The sequence below is a fragment of the Anomalospiza imberbis genome, chromosome 2, assembly GCF_031753505.1.
Source record: "Anomalospiza imberbis isolate Cuckoo-Finch-1a 21T00152 chromosome 2, ASM3175350v1, whole genome shotgun sequence".
NCBI lineage: Eukaryota > Metazoa > Chordata > Aves > Passeriformes > Viduidae > Anomalospiza > Anomalospiza imberbis.
Genome location: NC_089682.1, coordinates 108363149 through 108384728, shown reverse-complemented (window position 1 = coordinate 108384728; position 21580 = coordinate 108363149). Strand labels below are relative to the sequence as shown.

Sequence of the window (21580 nt, the reverse complement as noted above, 5' to 3'; positions counted from 1 at the left end):
TTCTTCTAGAAACAATTGGTAAACATTTTTGAAATTGAGTAGTTTGAGATGCTGTGAAGAAATAATTGCATTTGTGTTTATGTTAACCTAGTGTATGAGTTAACAATTTCAAAACGATGCCCATTACTGTGTGTAATGAGTATTAAGACCAGGGTACTGAAATACTCTGAGAAAATGCCAGATCCTCCAGAGAAAGCATAGGATACCAAAAGACAATTCTAAAGGTGATACACCAACTTAATGAAGAAGGAACAGTGCTGAATGAAAACTTATCCAACTACAGTTAACAGTAGAAGTAATGAAGCATGATAGCATAGCAGAATTGAATTGATGTTTATATTACATATTTCATATGACCTATAAATGGTTTTTCTTGACTTTGGGTCTATTTCATTTACTACTTTATCACTAGAAGTATGTATTTTGCCTTCTTGAAAATAAAAAAGTTGACTATTCAATCTTTATGCATTATTTAAAAACTCTAGTTGTGTGGATGCACAGATATATTTGAATAAAAAATAAAGACTCGGGAGCATGTCAGCCTAAAAACATAAAGGAACAATAATCAAAACAACACCACTTAAGAAAAGAAACATTTCCAAATGGAACAAACCTTTAAAACCATCAGGATAGACTTCAGGAAGGAATTTAGTGCTGATGTCTCCTTGAACGAAGCGTGGATGGACGATCACTTCTCGCAGTAAGGAAATATTGTGAGCCACACCTGAAAACAAAAAAAACAAATCAATACAAAATCAGGTAATATTAATCACAAATTCCAGGTAATATTAATCACAAATGCAGATTTACCACTTTTATTTCATTCCTGCCCCAAAACCCTTTTAAACACTCAGTTTAATTATAAAGTAAACAATCTAAATTGTCGCCTCATCAAGCCTAATTCAAGCACCTAGTTAAGGACAGCAAGCACAACCAAGAGACCTTTGGTTCAGTTCTAGAAGATGCAGGCGAGACCAGAGCCATCTCCTTGGAAATAAATTAGTCATGACAGTAAATATTAGCTCAATTCCACTGAACCCTGAATGGAAAATATGCACTATGTTACACCCCAACCACAGCAATGAAATACAGTAAAAACTTTTACCACTTAATGTATCATTTTACACCATTTCTATAATTTGTAATGCATAAGACTCCTGTGTAATTTACAAAACAAAGAAATATATTGCTTCCTCCACATGTACTTTCATCCAACCTTGCCTAGTCAATTATTTTGTTGAATACCCTGGTTCCCCTTTAGCACCACTCTGTGACTGTGCTAGGCACATAGCCCACAAAAATTATTTACTTTATTTTAAAATTACTTATCATAGAAGCTTTAGAGACACCTTTTTCCTTTAATTTCTTTGAATATTATGCAACTTCATATTTTCTGCATTTCTTCATCTGTTTCTTATTCTACTTCTCAGCTCCTCCATCTCCAATATTATTCTATTTTTAATTTAATAACTTCTGTGTAACTAAGTTAGTGACTTAATGCTAAACTGCACTTTGCCAGAAGTACTTGCAGTTTAGCACTGAATATTATGGTCACTAAAAGTAATTTCATTGAAATATTAAATACAAGAAAGTCCTTAGAGAAGGTGGGAACAGAAAGGTGGTGCAAAAAAAAAATCCTTGAGAAAAAAATGTCTAGATCATTTAAATTATCTTCTCCTTACTGCAAACAATTTTCAAAAAGAAGGTACTCTCTCTTTTGAGAGTAGCATACAGGTCATCTCTGGAAAGTTTAAGATTACAGGTCAGAAATCAACCATCTTAATCTCCATTCTCTTCTCAATTTTAGAAAGAGATCAAACAAATTCTGATGAGGCAGAAGAGTTCCATCTTAATCTGACTACATACAATTACACTGGCTCATAAACATTAACATTTCTTAAGAAAAGCTGAATAGACATGCAGTTCACGAGCATTACAGGTGTTGATTTATTCCAGGTACAGATAAATGAGGAGCTCCTATAGGAAAGAGTTTATCCAACCTCAGCTGTGCACATTCTCACCCCTCTGGAAATACAAAGGAATCACATTTTTTCACCATTGTCAGAGGAACAGGTAACTCCAAATCACATTGCATTTGCCATATCACAATAACTTTGGCTCTAACTGCACACCATTAAGTATAAAATGCAGAACACTTCATAAAACAATAAAAATTTTAATGGTAAAAATTTGTCTATGCATCCACATCTCTTGCAAAGCACAAAATTCTGTACTTCACATATGTTTACGCGCAAGTTATTATGATTGTGATGATATGATCACCACTGGAGATGACATGACTAAATTATTTGCACATTTTTCTATTAGCTCTAGCTTAAAATAATATTGAAAAACAATTACTTGAAAGCTCAGGCATTTCAGCTGTAAATGAGGTTATTTGGATTTTTTGCCTTGTTGAGATCTCACCAAAGCACAGACACTAGCATTACAGAGCATGCAAATTGCTGAGGCTACAGGAGATTCTTTTACACTCCTTTTTCTTTTGTCTTTTTCCAGTTTAGAAGCATGAACAACATCCTTGTTATTTTATATGCAGACCAGTTCAAACACTTTCAAAGCTTTCTTCCCCTACTAGTCTGCTGCTGGTGTGAATTTTCAAGCTCTCTGTGTGGCCATCACTGAAACCACTTTAAACACGATTCAGACTCAGTCTCATTGAATCATGAAGTCACAGCTTTAAAGATTTGTTCATGAGCCATTAAATAGCACATGACACAAGCAGTTCAATGATGACATGATAGAAATGTGTCCATTTGATTAAAAGAAGATCCTTGCTGCCTGCGACCTAAATAATTGTTCACAGACCCTGATTTCATAAACACTGAATGAAAGGCACACTGCATCTCCACTAAACAAAAGAGTTTAAAATCTTACACTAAATGACCTTAACTTGGAAACAATTAATGTCTATCTTTGGCTGCTACAAACTCCCCCCAAAATTTCCAGTCTGAATAGTAAGTATTGAAATATCCCAGAGACTTCATCTATTACAAAATCAAGATGAGTCCTTCAATGCTGCCCAACTTTGAATCCAGGATTTAAACATGCTACAATGTGTAACCAGATCATCCCACATTTTTCTTTTCTAAACTGCTATAAGATCCCTGGTGAGGTGATGGCTGATGACAGATGACAGAGCTTGGTGTCTCAACTGACTGCCCCGAAAGACCTAAAATCAAAAAAATACTATGAGTATTCTTGATTATTTCTAACTCATCTGCATCTGAAAAATATGAGGCTTCTGCAATGTTTTAAGCTCCAAAATTCCTTTAATAAGTTCAAAAGAGCAGACAAGCCTAAGTGTTTGAGAAGCAATATAAAATGCATTTTACATACATGACTTAAAATTTAATAAACAAGCTTCCCTTTTTAAAGTATCATGAAAAGCTGTCTTTATCAGACCCCGTGATCATTATGTGAGCAATGACTGCATGGTTGATCTGCTTCTCAGGACTGAGTTGATACTTTTAGTGATGTACCAAATCATATGGCTTTAAAAAAAATTACCAGTGTAATCCTTCAGAAGTCTACAAGTTTTAGATTTGCAATTTAGTGTGACCTCTGTCAAAGTTCATAAGGTCTCCATCTGTGTGTGAGTAACTACTAGGCTACAGAAATATGGACCCCTAGAGCAGCTTGCTCCTGACTACCTGCTGCTTCCAAAACACTGGCCAGACATTAGCCTCACACTCTCACAGGATCAAACAGAGGCTAACAGGCAGTGCTTATTTCATGCAAAGTTAGACACTAAACTGAAGTATATTGTATTTATATTGCAGTGCCTTTCAGAGAATTTTTCTTTTTCTTGACCAGCTCTGTAGACTGCCAGGAACAAAATCACATTTGTTAGCCTGACAAGCCATGACATTTTCAACAAACAAAATCCTAAACTATATAAATTTATTTCTCCTCCAGAAGACAAAATTTCACTTCAGCTTCATGATTTTTACATTGTTAAGGCTGATGCAGAAGTGTAGTTACAGTTATATCCTTCTTTCCTCTAAGTCAAAATATAGTAAAATATAATAATCACTGGTTTTGTACCTCTAATTTTCATTTTGCTAGGCTTTAGTTTTTATACAATACTACATCAGTAGCTTCTTGGGTTTCTATTTTTACACACTATTTTCCAGAATATATTTGTAAAAGAAAGCAGACTAGCATTTAAATCAGGGAGAGCTAATGAATTTTTTAAAAGCTACATATTCATATATTTTATATAGAACACAAATTGCTGATGTTCCGTTAATTTTCCAGTTAAATTGTCATTATTGTCTAATGAATACAGGAACACACTAAATAATCACACTGTTCATCAGAGCTTATTAGCAACCCCCTCATAAAAAAAATTAATTATAATCAGAAGAAATTACTCCCCATACTGCCTGTCTTTATCTTGCCTCCCTCCCTTCTTCATTCTCTGCCCTAAAAACTCTGCTACACCAGACTTTTCATTAACTTCGCTACATACTGTAGCCTAACTCCAACCCCATCCTTGCAAAATAACCCAAAGACAACAATAAAATGCATTTTATAGAAAACAATTTTATAACAGGTTTATGAAGAGGCTATCACACCACATTTTTACTCACTAAAAATCAGAACTTGGAATGCCAAGGCACAAAATCATAGGCAATGTTTTCACTATAAATATTTACTGACACTAAACATATTCAGTGTTGATTAGCCTTTTTACAGTATTAAGCTTCTGTCATCTTGATGCCTGCAAACACAAATCTGCATTTATCCATGTAAACTTAATTGGAGTCCTACATGCCCCTCTGTAGATAAGCAGTTGAATAGACTTAACTCGCTGATAATTTCAAATGGTGCTAAGTGGAACAGAAAGAACTTTATCTGCACACTTACTGACTGCAAAACCAACATGCAGAGCACAGGACTAGAGGTTTCTCTTTTTAACAAGCCAGCAAAGCTAAACTATCACCCAACAATTTAAAGGCTGAATAAGTGTGATGAAGCTTAGAAGGTCTCTCAGTTATTTCTCTAAAGAAAATATTAAAAAATAATAACTAAGCTCAGCACTGAGCATTATGAAACACCGATTACACTACTGTTCACTTAAAACAAGAATATTATCGGATTTGCACAGACTAAGAAAACACCACTTTTCAACACATGAACTTTCCAAGTCCACAATTACCACCCAGCAAGCCTCCATGTTAGTAATTACAAAAGTTTTCATAATATTCCCTAAAACCCTCAATGTTTAACAGTTTAACTGTCTTTCAAAGCTTGTGTTTTGCTACAACTCACTTCAGAGCTGGCTCTCCATGTACAAAGTCCCAACCCAAAAGCAAGGAAAAATGGGCTTTTCGTTTTTAATTTTAATACACAAACATCCACATAAAATCCTCACACAGGATCAGTACACCACTGACCCTCAGAGCTGAATATGTATTCCAATTAAAAACAATAATGCTTTCCGATACAAATGTCTGGAGCTTGCTGAACTCACAGACCAGGATAAAGGGGGAGAAGAAGGGAGGTAAAAGGAGATAATATTTGGTAATATCGTACCAAAAAATCGTAAACTCAGATTTTTGTAACTGCATGTGGTTCTGAACTTCTTAGTAAGAGGAACATTATTTATAGTGTTAACAAACACAAATGAACACTTGAATCAGTAGAATAATTGGAAGTAGAAGCTAAAGCAGGCTTTGTCAAGGAAAGTGAAAGAAAATAACAGGGTATTCTTTCACCATCCTCTCCTCAGATATCCTTTTACTCTAAAGATAGGGAATACAACACTAGGACAACATTATAACTAGAGAAATAATAGCATTCATTTCTTGTTTTTCATTGCCCCAGTCTAGTTCTTCCTCCTTAATAAAAGGGAGAGAAAAAAACTCATACAAGCAAAAAACTTATCTGTCAAAAAAAAAGTACCTTATTTTAATTTCCCCTTCTGCACCAATAACACTGCCTTCTTCTTTTACCTGATCAGCCTGTACTTCAATTGCCCTTCCCTCCTCCTTCTCCACAGGACACTCATAATCTGTAACCCTTTCTAAACTACATCCCACAACATTTTGCTGACAAGCTCCCATTCCCACTCCCTCCTTTGTGACTGGCTTAAGAAAAGGAGAGACCAGGAGCAGCATCCGCGTTCCAAGCTGATGCTACTAAGTATTCTGAAATGGTCCCTTCAAGTAATTTTGAACTAAGTTTGTTTCCTTCTCCAGTTTTGGTTTCCACATCAATACACTGGGGAATCTGCAAGGGGTGAGGACACAAATACTCTTGAAGAAGTACCCATCTGTTACCTCTGCTATGCAAAAGTTGTATGACCTGTTGAAGCATTTTTTAAAAGCACAGCCAAAAAAAAAAAAAAAAACCTCATTTTATTTTTTAAGAGCAGACTATTTTTGCAAGCAATTAGGTTTTTTACACAAAAGATTGTTTCACTTACAGTACCAGTGACAGCATTTGCAGGGGCTCAGAATACAGGAGAGTCTAAAACTTATATGTATACTGCCATTGAGAAGTATCTCCTAAGTTGAAACAAAATAATTCAGTGATTTATGATGTTTGGATCTAAATTAAAGTTTATTGTGAAAAGCTTTGTAGCTGAAATTAATTTATTTGAAATATATGATAAAATACTAAATTGAAGTTGGGTGTTTTTTCTTGTGCTCTAGGATGATCCTGCTTGAGCAGAGAGGTTGGACCACATGATCCACTGTGACCCCTTCCAATCTTACTCATTCTGTGATTCTTGGAAAGCCAACGCCTTCTCACAACACTAAGTACAGCTCTCCTTCCCCCCCCACAATTAGTGTGTTTACAGCTGCAAAAGCTCAAGACAAGTTTCTGCTGCCACTATTCTGGCAGGTCTCCACTCAGAGTTAACTTCTACATTTCTCTTCCCCTCAAACCTTGAACACTTTGCTGTTTTCTATTTTATGTTTGCTCTTTCACCTCATGCTGGAAAATTCCCCCACTCCCAGCTGGTGCTCCCTTATTCTCTCCTTATTTCTGCTCCTTCTTGCTCTATCTGCTGCTTACTCTTTTCCTCAGAGACTCCTTCAACTCTTCTTTGTCCCTAATGGTCTAATACATTCCTCTCCACACACAGCAAGCAGGATCTCAACAGAGAAGGGTTGACTTTATACAAAGACTTCAACTTCATGTTATTACTTTACTTTTGAATGCTCAGGGACGATAAAAACCAAACAGAGGTCAGAGGAAAGATTAAAGAAATCTGCACTAAAAGGATATGAGCTATCTGTCCAATCAGACCCTCTAGTGAATTGATAATGTGTTCTACTTGATACATAAATATAACCACTTCTTTTATTTAACTAGATAAAAATAACTTTCATACACAAACTTTCCAAAACTTCATTCTGGGATTTATACATGCCTTCAAATGAACAGATTATCCAGCACCAGAAATGACAAAAGCATATTAAAACTTTATAAAAACCAAGAAAGCAAGAAGACCACACCATGTTTACACACACAGGATATAAACTGAAAGGCATTCTTTCAATACGTTATTTCTGTTGTTCAAATTAACCCCCCCCCCCCAAAATAAACAAAATAAAAAAGTTTCTGAAAAAGTACCATAAGAGACAGAGATGAACTACCAATAACAGTGTATGCTCAAAGGAAATCATGCCCCTTCCCAATGAGCAACAGTGCTTCTCTGCTTGACTGGAATCTTGAACTTTTCACTGTTCACAAATTTTCCAGTAATCACTGCACAAAACAAGAAAAGCCTCTTCTTGAGAGAAATCTGAGTTGGACCCTCAACTTTAATCACCCCTGAATTATACTGCAAGACTCAGAGATAAAAATGTTACCTAATTAGACCCTTCATCATTCCAGAGTCTCAGCTGAGATTTTGAATTCAGATCAGTTCTCAGTGGAGAAGTCAGTTCCTGTCAGAATAATTTAGACTATAAAGAACCTCAAGAGATCATTTAATCTAATCTACAACTCAAAGAAATGCTATCCTAGACTTTCATCTGCTCCCATTAACAACAATGGAGATATTACACAGGAAAAAAGATTGAGATTACATTCCCACGATCACATTGACTCTATCTTGACTCAATCTTGAGTTAGTCATACTCTTAGCATCTACCAATGAACAGACTGCAGAATTTCTTTCTTCACTGTGTACAAACTGTCATCAGCCCAAACTGTAATAGAATATTAATGCATCAGGCATTTTCAGAGCACAGCATTGTTGCAAATATCCCTATTTGGTTAATTCTCTATTTTTAATGAAGATACTGCTATTACAGGCACTATATAATGCAGCCTTGCTTGCTTAAGGTATTACTTACTCAAATTTTGCTTGTCTGCTTTCTTTCCAAGCATTAGACTATTTTTAAAATTTAATTCTTTTAATTCCCTTCATGACCTTGTCAGGCAGATTTAACTGGGAAGGACAGCTGAACCATGAATTCAAGGCCAGATAGTATCCACTCCAAGAAAACAAGCCAATAAAGACTTGTCCGGGGACTTGTTCCCTGTAAATGGAACAGAGCTAAAAAGTAATGGGGTAACTTGTGACTACCACAAAGCCACAGCAATGGAAACTGAATGTTTTCTCACAGAGCCAGTAGACAAGGAGCAGCAAAATAAGTCCTTGTCCTTCACACTGCCAACATGCCTCAACCCAGCCTAGATGAGTCGCCTCCTGAAGGGTCACTGTGCTACTTCAGTCCTGGATTCTCTGCCAGGACTGCCACGAATGACATTGTATAGTGGCATTTGCTCCAAGAAGACATTTGTCTTCTAGGAACTGGATAAAAACCACTTATTTCACACAGGTCAGCAAGCAACCATCAAAATAGTAGTGACTAAAATTCCTTACCAGCTTTTGTTTGCTTTGAACTGGTGACACAGAAGTGATTGGGAAGACTCCATCCTCCATTAGTAGTCCCTAAGCTATGCATTAGATGGTCCTTGACCTGTTACCCAGCCACCCTACATCCTATTCCCACCCTATGTCAGTAAACAAGCATCTTTGTTTACAGAAACTGCAATCCTTGGGATTTTAAACCTGAAATTCTCTCAGTGCACATCATCACTACAAGTGACACTGACTTCAGCCTGCATTGCTTATCTAAAATGCCCTAGAAGAGTTCATTACTTACAGGGAAAAACAGTGTCTCTAAAACACCATGCAAACATAAATGCTGCTTCCCAGGAAATCAGAGGCACAAGGAGGCTGTGCTGAGAAACAGGGATCTGGAGCATACTATTCAGGAAGACTGGTAATCTCTGTGTACAAGCTCACTAGTCAAACAAAAACCAAGTAACTGCAAAACTAGGTAAAAAAAATATTCTGCATCTTTCACTACTAACAAAAACTCAAGTGGGAAAAGAAAGACTCCATGTGAGGCACTTCACAAAAGATCCAGGTAGTTTAATACTTTGTTACATAGAAACCCAACTTTGCAAAGCAAAAATATGCACCATCATTTTAAGGTAAAAAAAAAAACCAAACCAAAAAAATGCCAAAAAGGAGTCCTGCACATGTCAATGCAGTTTAGAACATTACAGATTAGACAGTTTCTACTAACTACCCTACCAAGAATCATTCACACTAGGCAAGAGACTTTAATATCCACAAATGTTCCATTTTAAATAAACACTGAGAAGAAACTACCAGCTGTGTAAAACTACATAAAAATCTTGGTGGTTTTAAATGGAAACCACTGGCCACTGCAACTAAAAATGTGTTCTGAAAATTCATCTACTTTTGAAACCTGTAGTACATTAAATTTTGTGGTTTGCAGTACTTTAGAAAAAAATTCCCCCTGTAGTTCACTAATTACCTCTTTAAATGTCTTTAACAGACTAAAAGCTTTCTCAGACAGAAATACTACAGAGACTTTAGATAGGATGAATACATGCATACTAATAAAAAGACTGTAAAAACCTCAAGAATAGAAATCAGTACTTCTCGGGTGTAAGGTCTCATATACTTCACTAATATTTATAATCTGTGAAACTGTTATTAGGTACATCTGTGTAAAACACCTAAGCACAAACAACCAGTTTCCATCCCATATTACGGCACACAATAGAAGACAATGCTCCACACACATTTGCAATAATCTCATCAAATAAAATACTTAGTATCACTTGCTATCAATACAGAGTGTGAATCCAGAGCCTGTCTCCATTCATAACAACACCAACAAATCCCACCTCACATCAATCTAACTATGGCAGTATAAATTTCTCTCATATAAATTTACTCAGCTGTTTTACAGCAGGGGTTTACATCAGCACATTGTACTGCAATAGTCTAATGGCTCAAGTTACACCAATATAAATCTAAGTTAGAGCTAGCAGTTCATTTACAGTGGCTAATCCTACCCTGTATCTAACCACACTGTGGTAGAGGGATGTTCATTTTCCCCTGGACAGACAAAACTTTTGAGTTTGACAGGACAACTGTACCATTAAGCAGCCCAGCATTAAAGCCAAACCAAGTTTTACAGAAACTTCACAGAAATTTTTACCTTTCTTATCCTGAGTTGTCCTTCCTATTTTCCATAAGACACAGAGGAGGACCTAAAGATTTCTCCCACACAAAAAATGGCTTCCCTCACCAAAACTTAAAAAGATACAAGTGGTCAGGGCTGATTTACCCCTGCTGCCTGGAAAGCCTGGAAGAATGGCTGCATCTCCAATGCAATCAGTGAGCAAGAGTTGAAACACATGCTGATCAACAGCCTACATCTGTATCTGCCCAAACCTTAAAAATTACCTTGAAAATTAAAGAAATATATATACATATACACACAGAATCAACCACTGCATTGTGATAATATTTAATTGCAATGTATTAAATTCCTAAAAAATGGCAATTACTTTAAATTTCTTACAGTGCAATGGCCTTTTTTCCCCCTCAACAAAATAATAAATCAGTTACATGCTACCATTCAGTGAGAACTATGAGTCTTAAGAAAGTTATTTAAATTTTTATCTTACAATATTCAATACAAAAATGGAGGAAAAAAAAGTCTCTTTAGAGTTGATGTATCTTCTCAGCTTAATTAACACAAGCTTTTCCTTTCTTAATTTGCACTTAAGAAGTGGGAACTTTAACTCAATTTGCTAATTACTACATTTTCAAGCTGTTTTCTTGAAATAGATGACAGCCTATCACACTAGGAATCCAAATTTCTCTAGTTACCTCGAATTACATAGTTGTCCAAAGCATCTTCCATTCTTTTCAGTGCTTCAGCTCTATTAGAGCCATAGGTAATCAGCTAAAGGAAAAAAAAGGTATTTACATTACCTAGAAATTAGATGTTTGTGTCTAGAATTTGAATAGCATTTAAAAATTAAATAGGTTTGTAGAACTTCTGCAGTCATTAAAAAATCATTTCTTGACCATTCATGTATTTGTGCTACAAAGGCTCCCTGAAACATCAAGAAAAAAGTAAGATCTCTTAACCCATTCAATGAAAGAAGGCCAATCACTTTTTCCTTCATAAAACTTAAAGCATCAAAGCAAGCTCTCAGAAAATCAGACAAGAGGTTCAATATCCCAGCTGACTCGCCAGATTCCTAATGCCTAACAAACTCCTAAGATATCATCTTTTGATGACTGAACCCTACATGTCATATTTTAATTTTACCAATATATTCCAAATGAATAAGAACTAACACTAAGAGACACTATCAAGCATTTCTTTCAATGCTTATTTTTGGAAGCCAGAATTATTGACATTTACATCCAAGATAGACTATATTGTAAAAGATAGATTGGCAGTGTCCAAGTCAGACAATAAAGGTTGGTGTTTAAATCAGAATCTTCTTAATAATTACAAACTGCAAGACAAATAACTACAGTGTCAAAAGGTAAAAATAATTTTATTTAGAAGTGACAATAGATTTCCTCTACTTGACATCTTCCTTCACTTCTTTTGTATTCCCTTGAGGCATGTTATGCCTGGCATCTTTAAAATACTGATTTACCCATCCTTTGATATGCTCTCTCTCATAAAAAAATCTATGTACAAAATCAGTACTTCATACCTTTAGAATATTGAGAAATAATACTCAACTCACTTTTGAGATCATGGGATCATAATAAATGCTAATGTCACTTCCTTGTTGTATACCACTGTCAACACGTACCTTCAAAAAGAAGAAGTGAAAATAATTATATATTACTGGGAAAAAAAAATTCAACATGAGGATCAAATCTACCCATCAGCCTTAAATCATAACACCACAAAGCTTATCACATACATTTTCCCCTCTGGAAAGACTAGAATAATTATTTTTTATCAGAGAACCTGGGAGGAGGGAAGGGAAGCTTTTTTTCTTCACCAGCAAAACCACTTGCAAATTAGTCTCTCCTTTATGAGAAACTTGACTGCAATCTTGAGTTCATAGTCAAAATTCTCTTTTGCTCTCTAGAAGGCACAGTAAACCTGATCCAACAATTTCAGCTGTGTTACACTCGCTTCAACTCCAAACATATTCAATTCTGATTTAATCCCTGCATTAAAATACACTTGTAATTATTTTTCTGACTGACACCTGGCATGAGGGATGACCCTTATAATCACAGCTTTTCTGCATCTATAGGTCATCACATCCCTCATGTTCTGCTCCAGCCCTTCCAAGGGCTTCAGTAGAATAGAAGTAGGGAGCATTCAGCAGGAACTTCGGAGCTCTGCTTATCAGCTCCATAGGAATACTGAGCCTATGGTTTTCATGTCTGTAACACTTTCCTTCTCTCTCTCACCCTCTCAACTGTTAAACATTTTTTTTTTCTGTTGCTGCTCTTTCCCCAAGGCTTTAATGTTTACACAGCTTTTTCCATGGCTTTGCTTTGTAAGGACACAGCCCCAATTAAAGCTCTGATTCTGCAATATTCATGGAAAAAAATAACACGAGTTCAAAAATTTCTTTTGAAGAGGCTGATTGCTGTTAACCAGCCAACAAGTTAGTTTGTATATTGCTGATTCTTGTTTTCATCTCTCAGTTTGATTTCATCACTGTAACAATGAGGTTAGCCATATAAAACTTTTCAAATGAGCAATTTCTAGGGAATAAATATTTATTAAATTGCTGGTTTTGAGCACTGGAATCTGAAATATTTTTTTAAAACTAATCAAAATAACTCGACTGATAAATGCATTCTGGGGATCATAAGGATGGAGGGCTCTAATCAAAACTGTTGAAACAGCAGGACTCTGATATACTGCATTGTAAAGGGGTGGGAAAGAGGGTCCTGGAATCTCACTTAAATCTTCACCTGTGGGAAGGAACCTTTGTAATAAACAGCAGCTCATCTGTCTGCAGCAAGGCAGAAAAAGGTCAACGCAACGGCTGTTAGGCCTTTAATATTTTAATTTAGGCAATTATCAAGGGACCACATGTAGAACCTCTTGTCTAGAGAATCCACATGAGGGCACGATGATGACTTTATTATCCAAATGACATAAAAAGATACCCTAGCAGGTATATTCACTTTCTTCAGTAAGAAACATTGTCTGACTAGTTTTTAGGATGTTATATTTATTTTAAGAAGAAATTTACTTATTCATATGTTTGTATTCATATATTTGTATTTACATATTATTTTTTCTATACTTTTTCACATGTAAAGGCAGTATTGCTTCTGTACCACTTTAATAGATTCTAATCTGAATGTGCTTTATCTGTGCTTAACTGGGCTCCCCACTACTCACATCAGGTACATTTAACATTAGCTACTGATGAGAAGGTAGTTCAGACATGTCATGATTACAGAAAAAACATGCAGTGTATTTCTCAGCTGCCTTTCTTCCAACTTCTAAACCATCCTTTCTCACAGAATGGCTGTCCATATATAAAGTCAATGCACATGGTCTCACATTTAAATCAGAAAGAATTAATTTACCTACTCAGTTCCAGATAAATCCCCTGCCCTTGACATTTTTTTGTAACACTCAATAAATACATACATGAGACAAGGTATGACATACATTCTCCACACATACTTGAATTGTACTGTGACTTTTGTCTCTGCAGCAGCACCTCAAAGTGATTGCACATAAGTATTCAGGAGTGCCTTACATATGCATAGGTAAGTGTTGACACATGTATATCATCTTTTGACAAAGAAAAAACATATGAAAGTGCATAATTCAGACCCACAATAAGTAGGTTAGTCAGACCCTAAAGTTAACTAAGACTCACATTTTTCCTAACTACAATATCTTGAAAAGGCTACAGTGAATATAAACTACTTAAACTACTTGCATAACTTCCTTTAAAAGAAAAAAATCTGGAGTCCTCTATGGAAGTTAATTTTCATAAAATAAATTCAAAATGATCAAAAAATGACAGCAAAAAAGAAATACATTTATACTTTCTTCAATTCTCCCTGTGGCGCTTACATTTTCAGAGCCTGGTAACAGTAGGTGATTTTATAAACTATATGGTGTGACAGAATTTAATGAATATTGGATGAACAAGAAACCCTAATTCAACAGATACTCACTATAATGTGCTGAACTTGATAAGTAATAGCAATATTTATTAGACCTCCAGCATTTACTTCTGTTTAATATAGTTCCTTTCTTTTACTCAGTATTTAAGATATTTAGGAAAAGCTAGGGTTAAAGGTCCTGCTGTAGCCTAGAGCTCATTCGTATTACAGCCCTAACACTTTATCACTGTTGTACTAACCTCATGTGTTATTACATTAGGACAACAGCAAAAGGAATGAAAAATGCTTAAGTGGGGGGCAGGTGGCAGTGGGCAGCACAATCTGTGTCTCAGTCCTGCAATGAAATGCATCAAATTCCACTTAGGAACACAAACAGATTCTAGTATTTCTCAATTCTTTACAATATCTGAGTCTAAGAATTTTCTTTTCCTGGTAAGAGTCATTAAAATACCAGACTGCTGCTCACACTGACAGAGAGCAATGCTGGAGCTCTCAAATGTAGCAGAACATGATGTGTAGGAGCACCAAACATCAAAGCTCACTATCACACATAAGGGGCTGGTTTGTAGTCACTTGTGCTAAGCTTCATTATCAAGGACAAAAAAAATTTGGCATTTATGACCACCATGTTCTAAGGAAATTACAAACTACGTGACATAAAAATAGCCATCATATTCTTCCCTATGGCTAAGCAAAACATGGCTCTCACACAGCCATGCTCACCAGTTCCACCAGCATGGGCAGCTGATACACAGGCATGGTGGGCAATCAGAGTTAACTTGAGACAGAAGAAATGTATTGCAAATACATTTGGCAATACACATAAGCTGAACTTGCTGTGACACACTACAAGTCTCTGGTAATTTTTCTCAAGCCAAATTGTTGACAATTCTAAAACCTAAAATGCAGAAAACAAACACCGCAGCACAATGGGCCTGTAATGCTGTACCTTTTTAGCCATATTAATTTTGTTCTTAGCAGCATGACATTCTCAAGAGAGAAATTAGTTTCATGCTAGAAGAAATATATGAATTAAGACACCAAATCATAAGTGTCTACATAAAAATAGTTTTTCTATTTTTTAATATGACAGTGGAAGTAAACAGGAAGAGAAAGCCTAGCGACTCCATATGAGCTCCTCAAACCATTGCTCTGAAGCCTCCAGTGTAATTAAAATCTCTTTCTTTGGTACCACAACGGACTACGTGAAGCAATCAGGCGTCTCCCACCCTTCCTTTTCAATTCACCTCTCCCTCTAAGCACAACTCCCAGCCCACCCCATCTACCTGACAAGTGACAGCCCAATCTGATTAAATGCTTGCAAGGGAGGGGACTCATGGGCCTCCATGACAGGCCAAAAGTGATCACCATGGAGATACATAATTACAGCTGTCAACGCGTCTACTGTCCTGCTGGCATCAATTTGATTGCTCCCAGCAATAATGATAGACAAAGCTTAGTGTGCACTCTCCTACACCCAATCACTTTATCTATTCCGTGGTCCATTTAGCTGACATGCAACATTCACACAAGCAAATAACAGCAGTAAGCAGAACATTTAAGGCATTTTAATTGTTTTTTCTTTGTATGGATGGCTCACAAGCGCAAATGTTATTACATAAAACTCCTGCTGCAGCATTAATTGAAGAAAGATTTGGTGGGACAAAGACTGTAGGGGGTATAGTTTGTCCATTATCACTTGTACTTTCAACAGGTCTCACGTTTGGAAAATTGCAAATTGCAAAAACTTGCAAGGGCAAAATGTTTGACATCATGTTAGCTATTACAACATGGTGAAAACTTCTAACAACCACTGGAGTGCTCATTATAAATTCTTATTAAATACACTCTTTGTTTCATTAAAAAGAAGTTTAGATACATCCAGTGATACCTTTTTCCCTCATCTCCTCTTTAAGAGCACATGATGCCTTTTAGATCTTCACAGTTTTTTTCTGCGTTCAGGCTTTGAACACAGCATGAAGCCTTAAAGACCAGAAAGGGTCAGGTCCCTTTGGAAAGTACACAGGCAAAAACAATTTAAAAAGCTAAATAAATCATATATCCAATAACAACTCCACATTTAAGATTCCTCCTGTAATCTCTCAGTATTTTCCGTGCAAGCAATCAGACTGAATAATTGTATTCATGGATGGTACAGTCTCATCATTGCACTGACACAGTGTCACTCATGTATATGTGCACTTATAATTTAAGACTACCTTGATTTTACAGAAAGGCAGTGTATTTGCTCTTTACACCCAACAGAAAACACTGTTTGCTAAACACCTATTCTATATGGTTAGGCTGTATCCTGGAACATGTAATAACCACTGTAAGAAACTCCTCTTTAAAGTCTACCAAGCTAAACAAAAAGCACTGGCAGTTTCTCACAGTGTCCCCAGTTCTCTATGCTCAAAAAGCTGACTCAACAGTTGACTGTCATTTCTAATAACCACAAGTACATTTACTAAAGCTGTATTTGAAAAACTTAAGCTGAAAGTTATAGAACAAACTATTTCAACATGTACTGGTTTCCTGTTATACCTAATCTGAACGTTTTTAACCCAGTTTGGAACTGTTCACTTTTAAGCAGCTTTTCAGGTTGCACAAATCAGTACTACCATGTCCTGTCCCCACTCTGGTAAAAAGCTGGAAAAAAAGCTGGGTTTACAAAGCTGCTGAGTATTTATAGTCTTTATATAAAGAGACACTCAGCACCTACGAAAACCAGAACACAGTTACTTACACTTGGCACATGCAATGGTTCTTGATACTGAGACAGTTTACCAATGGATGGCAGACCAAAAGATTTGTAGGGGTCCTGGAAAAAAATTCAACATGAGGAAGCATTAAGTTTTTGCAGATGTGGAGCAGATAATGTTTAAAAGCTTTAAGTATAACAGAAACTGCTACTGGAACGACTGATTTTTTGCCCATAATTACTTGTGTCAAAGAACATTTCTTTATCCATCTGCCCCCACAACTCCAAATAAAGAAATGGAAGTATATAAATTCTCTTGCATCAGTTAAAAAAAAAAAAAAAAAAAAAGGAAATATGTGTTCTGCACCCAGTTACAATATACCAAAATAAAATATACAAAGATAACATTTTCATTAGCTACACTTGAAAGAAGGATGGGAAAGTATTCAAGAGGCCAGGCTTGAAAAGAGAGTACAAGAAAAAATTTTCAGAAATAAAAAGGGGCAGTCAGAATTTCAAATATCTTAAGAAGTCAAGCCAAATCTTCATGCCACTGGAAACCACCTACATTAATGTACATAATGCAATACTAATACAAACTTAATGGGAAAACAAATAAATATATGGCCTACAGAATAACCTAATTCATGGCAAAGTAGTTGGATTCATTACTTATAAATGTGAGGGGATTTAAGCTGAACAAAATAAAAAGTCTAAGCATCAGTTACACCAGTGTAATGCCTACTAAAACTCAGAATATTTTCCATGCCAGTCACAGGGCAAATATTTATTCTTTATCAAAATATGTCTGTACAACTTGGAATCAGTAGCACAATTTGGAGGTTATGTGCATGTCATGAAAGAAAAAAAAAAAAAAAAAAACAGCATCAAATAAGATGATCTAGGTAACAAAATTCACAACAGTTCAGCAAGGGAAAAAATGTCTTAAGATGCTGAATTAGTTTTGAAATTCAGAGTTACCTAAAATTTTCCTGAAACTAAATGAAGGAAGATAGGCATTATTTTCCAGCCCCCATCCCTGAAAATGTTCAAAGCCAAATTGGATGAGGCTCTGAGCAACCTGGTCTAGTGGAAGATGTCCCTACCCATGGCAGGGGGGTTGGGACTACATGATCTTCAAGGACCCCTCCAACCCAAACCACTCTGTGATTCAATGACTTTTTTTTTTTAACTTAACAAGTTTTCGCTTTCATGTACCAAAAGTGACACCAAAAAGACATTACATCAAAATGTCTTGAAGGTGCTTGAAAATGGGATTTAAATATTCATAAGCTACTTTAAGGTGAGATAGAGACTTACACCATAATTACAGTTATTGTTTTGGAATGTGCTTTGAAAGTTTATCCTATAAACTGTGGTTTCAGAAAATGTGTAACTTGGTTTTTCAACAACCTTTCCAAAGGTTTTAATAAAACAACAAAAATTCTGTAAGACATTGAATTTCACCTGTCTTTTTAAGTCAACAAGTTTCAACTACGCATTTCAGAAACCTGGAAAGAATAGTTAACTCTGGTAAATAACTCCAGCATCATTAAATGTGAACTGAACATTCAGTCTTATTTCTAATGATATTTGCTTACCTCTCTAATCACCTTTACTTTCAACTTTCAGGAAAAAGCAATGTTGAAACACACACCATATTTTTAATTAAAAAATAAGAACTCAATTCTACAAAACCTCATTAACCATTCATGTGACATGCTCTAAATCATGACTTTCATATGATATTCCTTGATTTCACCTTGGCATCCATCCACACCTGGGTATTATTACGCCACAGTTCAACCACCTACCCCCTCCTCCCCATTACCACTCATTTACCTCAGCATAAACTCGACATTCAACCGCCCAGCCGTTGATGGGAATATCAGCCTGTTTGTGCCTGAGAGGGTAACCCTTAGCAACACGGATCATTTCTTGGACTAAGTCCAGGCCGGTAATGCATTCTGTGACGGGATGTTCAACCTGCAAGGTCAAGAACTGTCAGTCAGTAGGTAACAAAAAGCAATAAAAAAAAAAGCACCTCTCTGTAAACAAACACAGATAAACAAGAAATCTGACATGCCAAAGAACAGAGAAAGACTACGTTTCTATTTTGGTCTTCTTCCACAAAAAAAACCTACTTTAACTCCTGCAACTGCTGTCTTTGCGTGGAAAACATTAAAAAAAAAAATTAGCAGATTACAATAACTCAGAGCAGCATACAAAAGGAAAACTAGAGAGGTGACCTGGGAAGATTTGGGGGTGTGTAGGGGTTTTTTGTTTGGTTGGGGTTTTTTTTCACTTATTTTACAAATTCAAATGCATTCGGTGACAATGAGTTAATTTTTCTTTGTTTGGAAGCTTTTCCCATTGAACTCTGTTTTGAAGAGGCTCATACTGCGACCATAACTATATTTTAACTGAAAATCTCCAAGTAACTGATAATCAACCCATTCTGCTACACTTAACATGGCACGTACAGGAGCCGCTACCAATTTTCCACAGAACCGGCGTAGCCTATATCTCACCCATTCGCCTTCTTTCACTAACCTGTCCTGACAAGCAACCAGATTAGCGTAATCTTGCATCAGCGCAGTGTAGCAGAAATGAGCAGATGGATCCTTCAATTTTTTTTCACCCCCCTCCAGACTTATCTGTTTAGTGCTTAGCATGCACAATAGCTGGGCTGGACCAGCAGAGCGGCTCTGCGCGCTCAGCAAATTGCCGCTAACGGCTTTGGAAGACGCTGCCCTGGGAATTGCCGTCGCTCGTGCTCACGTGGGATGCGCGTACAAGCATGCACACATGGGCGCGCACATGCAGACACACTTCTGCCTTCAAATGGGCAGAGAAACAAGCACGTTGATTAACTTTAATAAGCCTTTAACTAGGCATAGGACAGTAAAAAGCAACCAAGGTGATTCCTCTGATCGCCACCACGCTGATCAAGTAAAAGGTAGGCATGCTAAAAGCACGTTCTTCCCACAGGAACAGCTATACCACCTTCCATATAGAAACCATGACAGAACTGCCATTTTTGTTATAAAATGTTTGTGCTCCAAGGGGAAAAATACCTCAAGAAAACGCACTTTGCAACTGTTTATCATGAGATGTCATACTATGTACCTTTTCTGACACAGGAAAAGGTCACTGACCAAACCACTTGTCTTTCTTCCTTCAAGTATATAGTATTAAGTAAAACATTCAGTCATAACATTGTGGCTTACCAGAACAAGTAGATGCTTTGGTCTTTAAGAAAAAAAGCTTTGTAAAAATAAACAGATGGCACCCATAATTAGCCCTGAGTGTGCTGTGAGTTTGTTTAGAGTTTCAACAACATTTTAAGATGTTTTGACATAATTTTAATGACAAATCATCACTGAAACAAGCATCTATTCTTTGAAGGACAAAAGTGACATTGAAATGGGAATGTGATTATACAGTTTAAGGATGTACCTTTGGGATTCAATCTTGATTCCACCTAACACATGATACTCTCCGGTATGTCAAGCTTAATAACAGTATTTTGAGAAACTATGAAACATCTCAGTGTCTATCCTGCAGTGTTAAATTGAAGCAATTCAATTTCTATTAAGACTTGAAGTTTCTATTAAAACTCCCTAAGTTTTAATAGAAAGTTACTTATCACACATTCGTATTTGGACAACAGAACTTATTTTCCTACTTTGGAATTTAAGTTTTAAAATATTACCTTTGAGCTGGGAACATGTTTGGAATTTTAACATTCCAGATAATTAAAATACTTTTTCTTTTTCCAAAGACATTTGCATTATTTAGTTATACTGCCATTTTTCTTGGATAGCAATTGGCATTCCAGATTCAATAGCTTCATTGTTGTTTTCAGTTTTATTGTTGATGATCAAAATAAGATGGAATGTCTCTGAAAAGAAAAATATTTTTGTTGTTTGGTTCTTAAGACTCACAAACATTTATTTAATCCATTCTTCAATACAGATCTTTGACTTGGTCAATATTTTCTTCTGTTTCTTCAAAATACTCCCTTTGTGTCTCCACACAAAACAGCATTCAGAAAATATGTATAGGAAAAAATGTTGAGGGCTTTTTTTGGGGGTAGGGAGAAGTCCTACTTTATGTTAGGACTCTGCTTCAACTACTACTATTTAGGCATAACATAGACAATTCCAAACACAGTATTAATTTGGGGCACGAAACACATTTTAATGCATTTTCAAATTCATTAAGACCATCAGATGAAATATGGTATAAAAGAACTTTAATCTTGAAATCTCTACAAAAACTAATAATTGCCTAAAGTAATTGTATCTGTTGTAAAACCACTCTTAAAAGCTAGACTTCAGCCACTTCCCTCTTTTCCACTTTCTACTTCAGATGTCATCTTTTTTTCTGGCTGCCTGTTGTATTTTCTTCTA

At 36.1% G+C, this 21580-nt stretch overlaps 1 protein-coding gene across 10 annotated transcripts in view; it reads right to left on the bottom strand.

Annotated features, from left to right (window-relative positions):
• Positions 1 to 21580, bottom strand: part of PCCA (propionyl-CoA carboxylase subunit alpha) — a 270129-nt gene that overhangs the window by 135729 nt on the left and 112820 nt on the right. For all 10 annotated transcript variants that reach the window (XM_068182524.1, XM_068182532.1, XM_068182527.1 and 7 more), the window contains 5 exons: positions 19008 to 19151; positions 17211 to 17285; positions 12088 to 12156; positions 11207 to 11282; positions 614 to 724 (listed from right to left, as the gene is read on the bottom strand). In XM_068182524.1, the coding sequence (XP_068038625.1) occupies positions 614 to 724; positions 11207 to 11282; positions 12088 to 12156; positions 17211 to 17285; positions 19008 to 19151 (475 nt within the window). The remainder of the gene's footprint in view (positions 1 to 613; positions 725 to 11206; positions 11283 to 12087; positions 12157 to 17210; positions 17286 to 19007; positions 19152 to 21580) is intronic.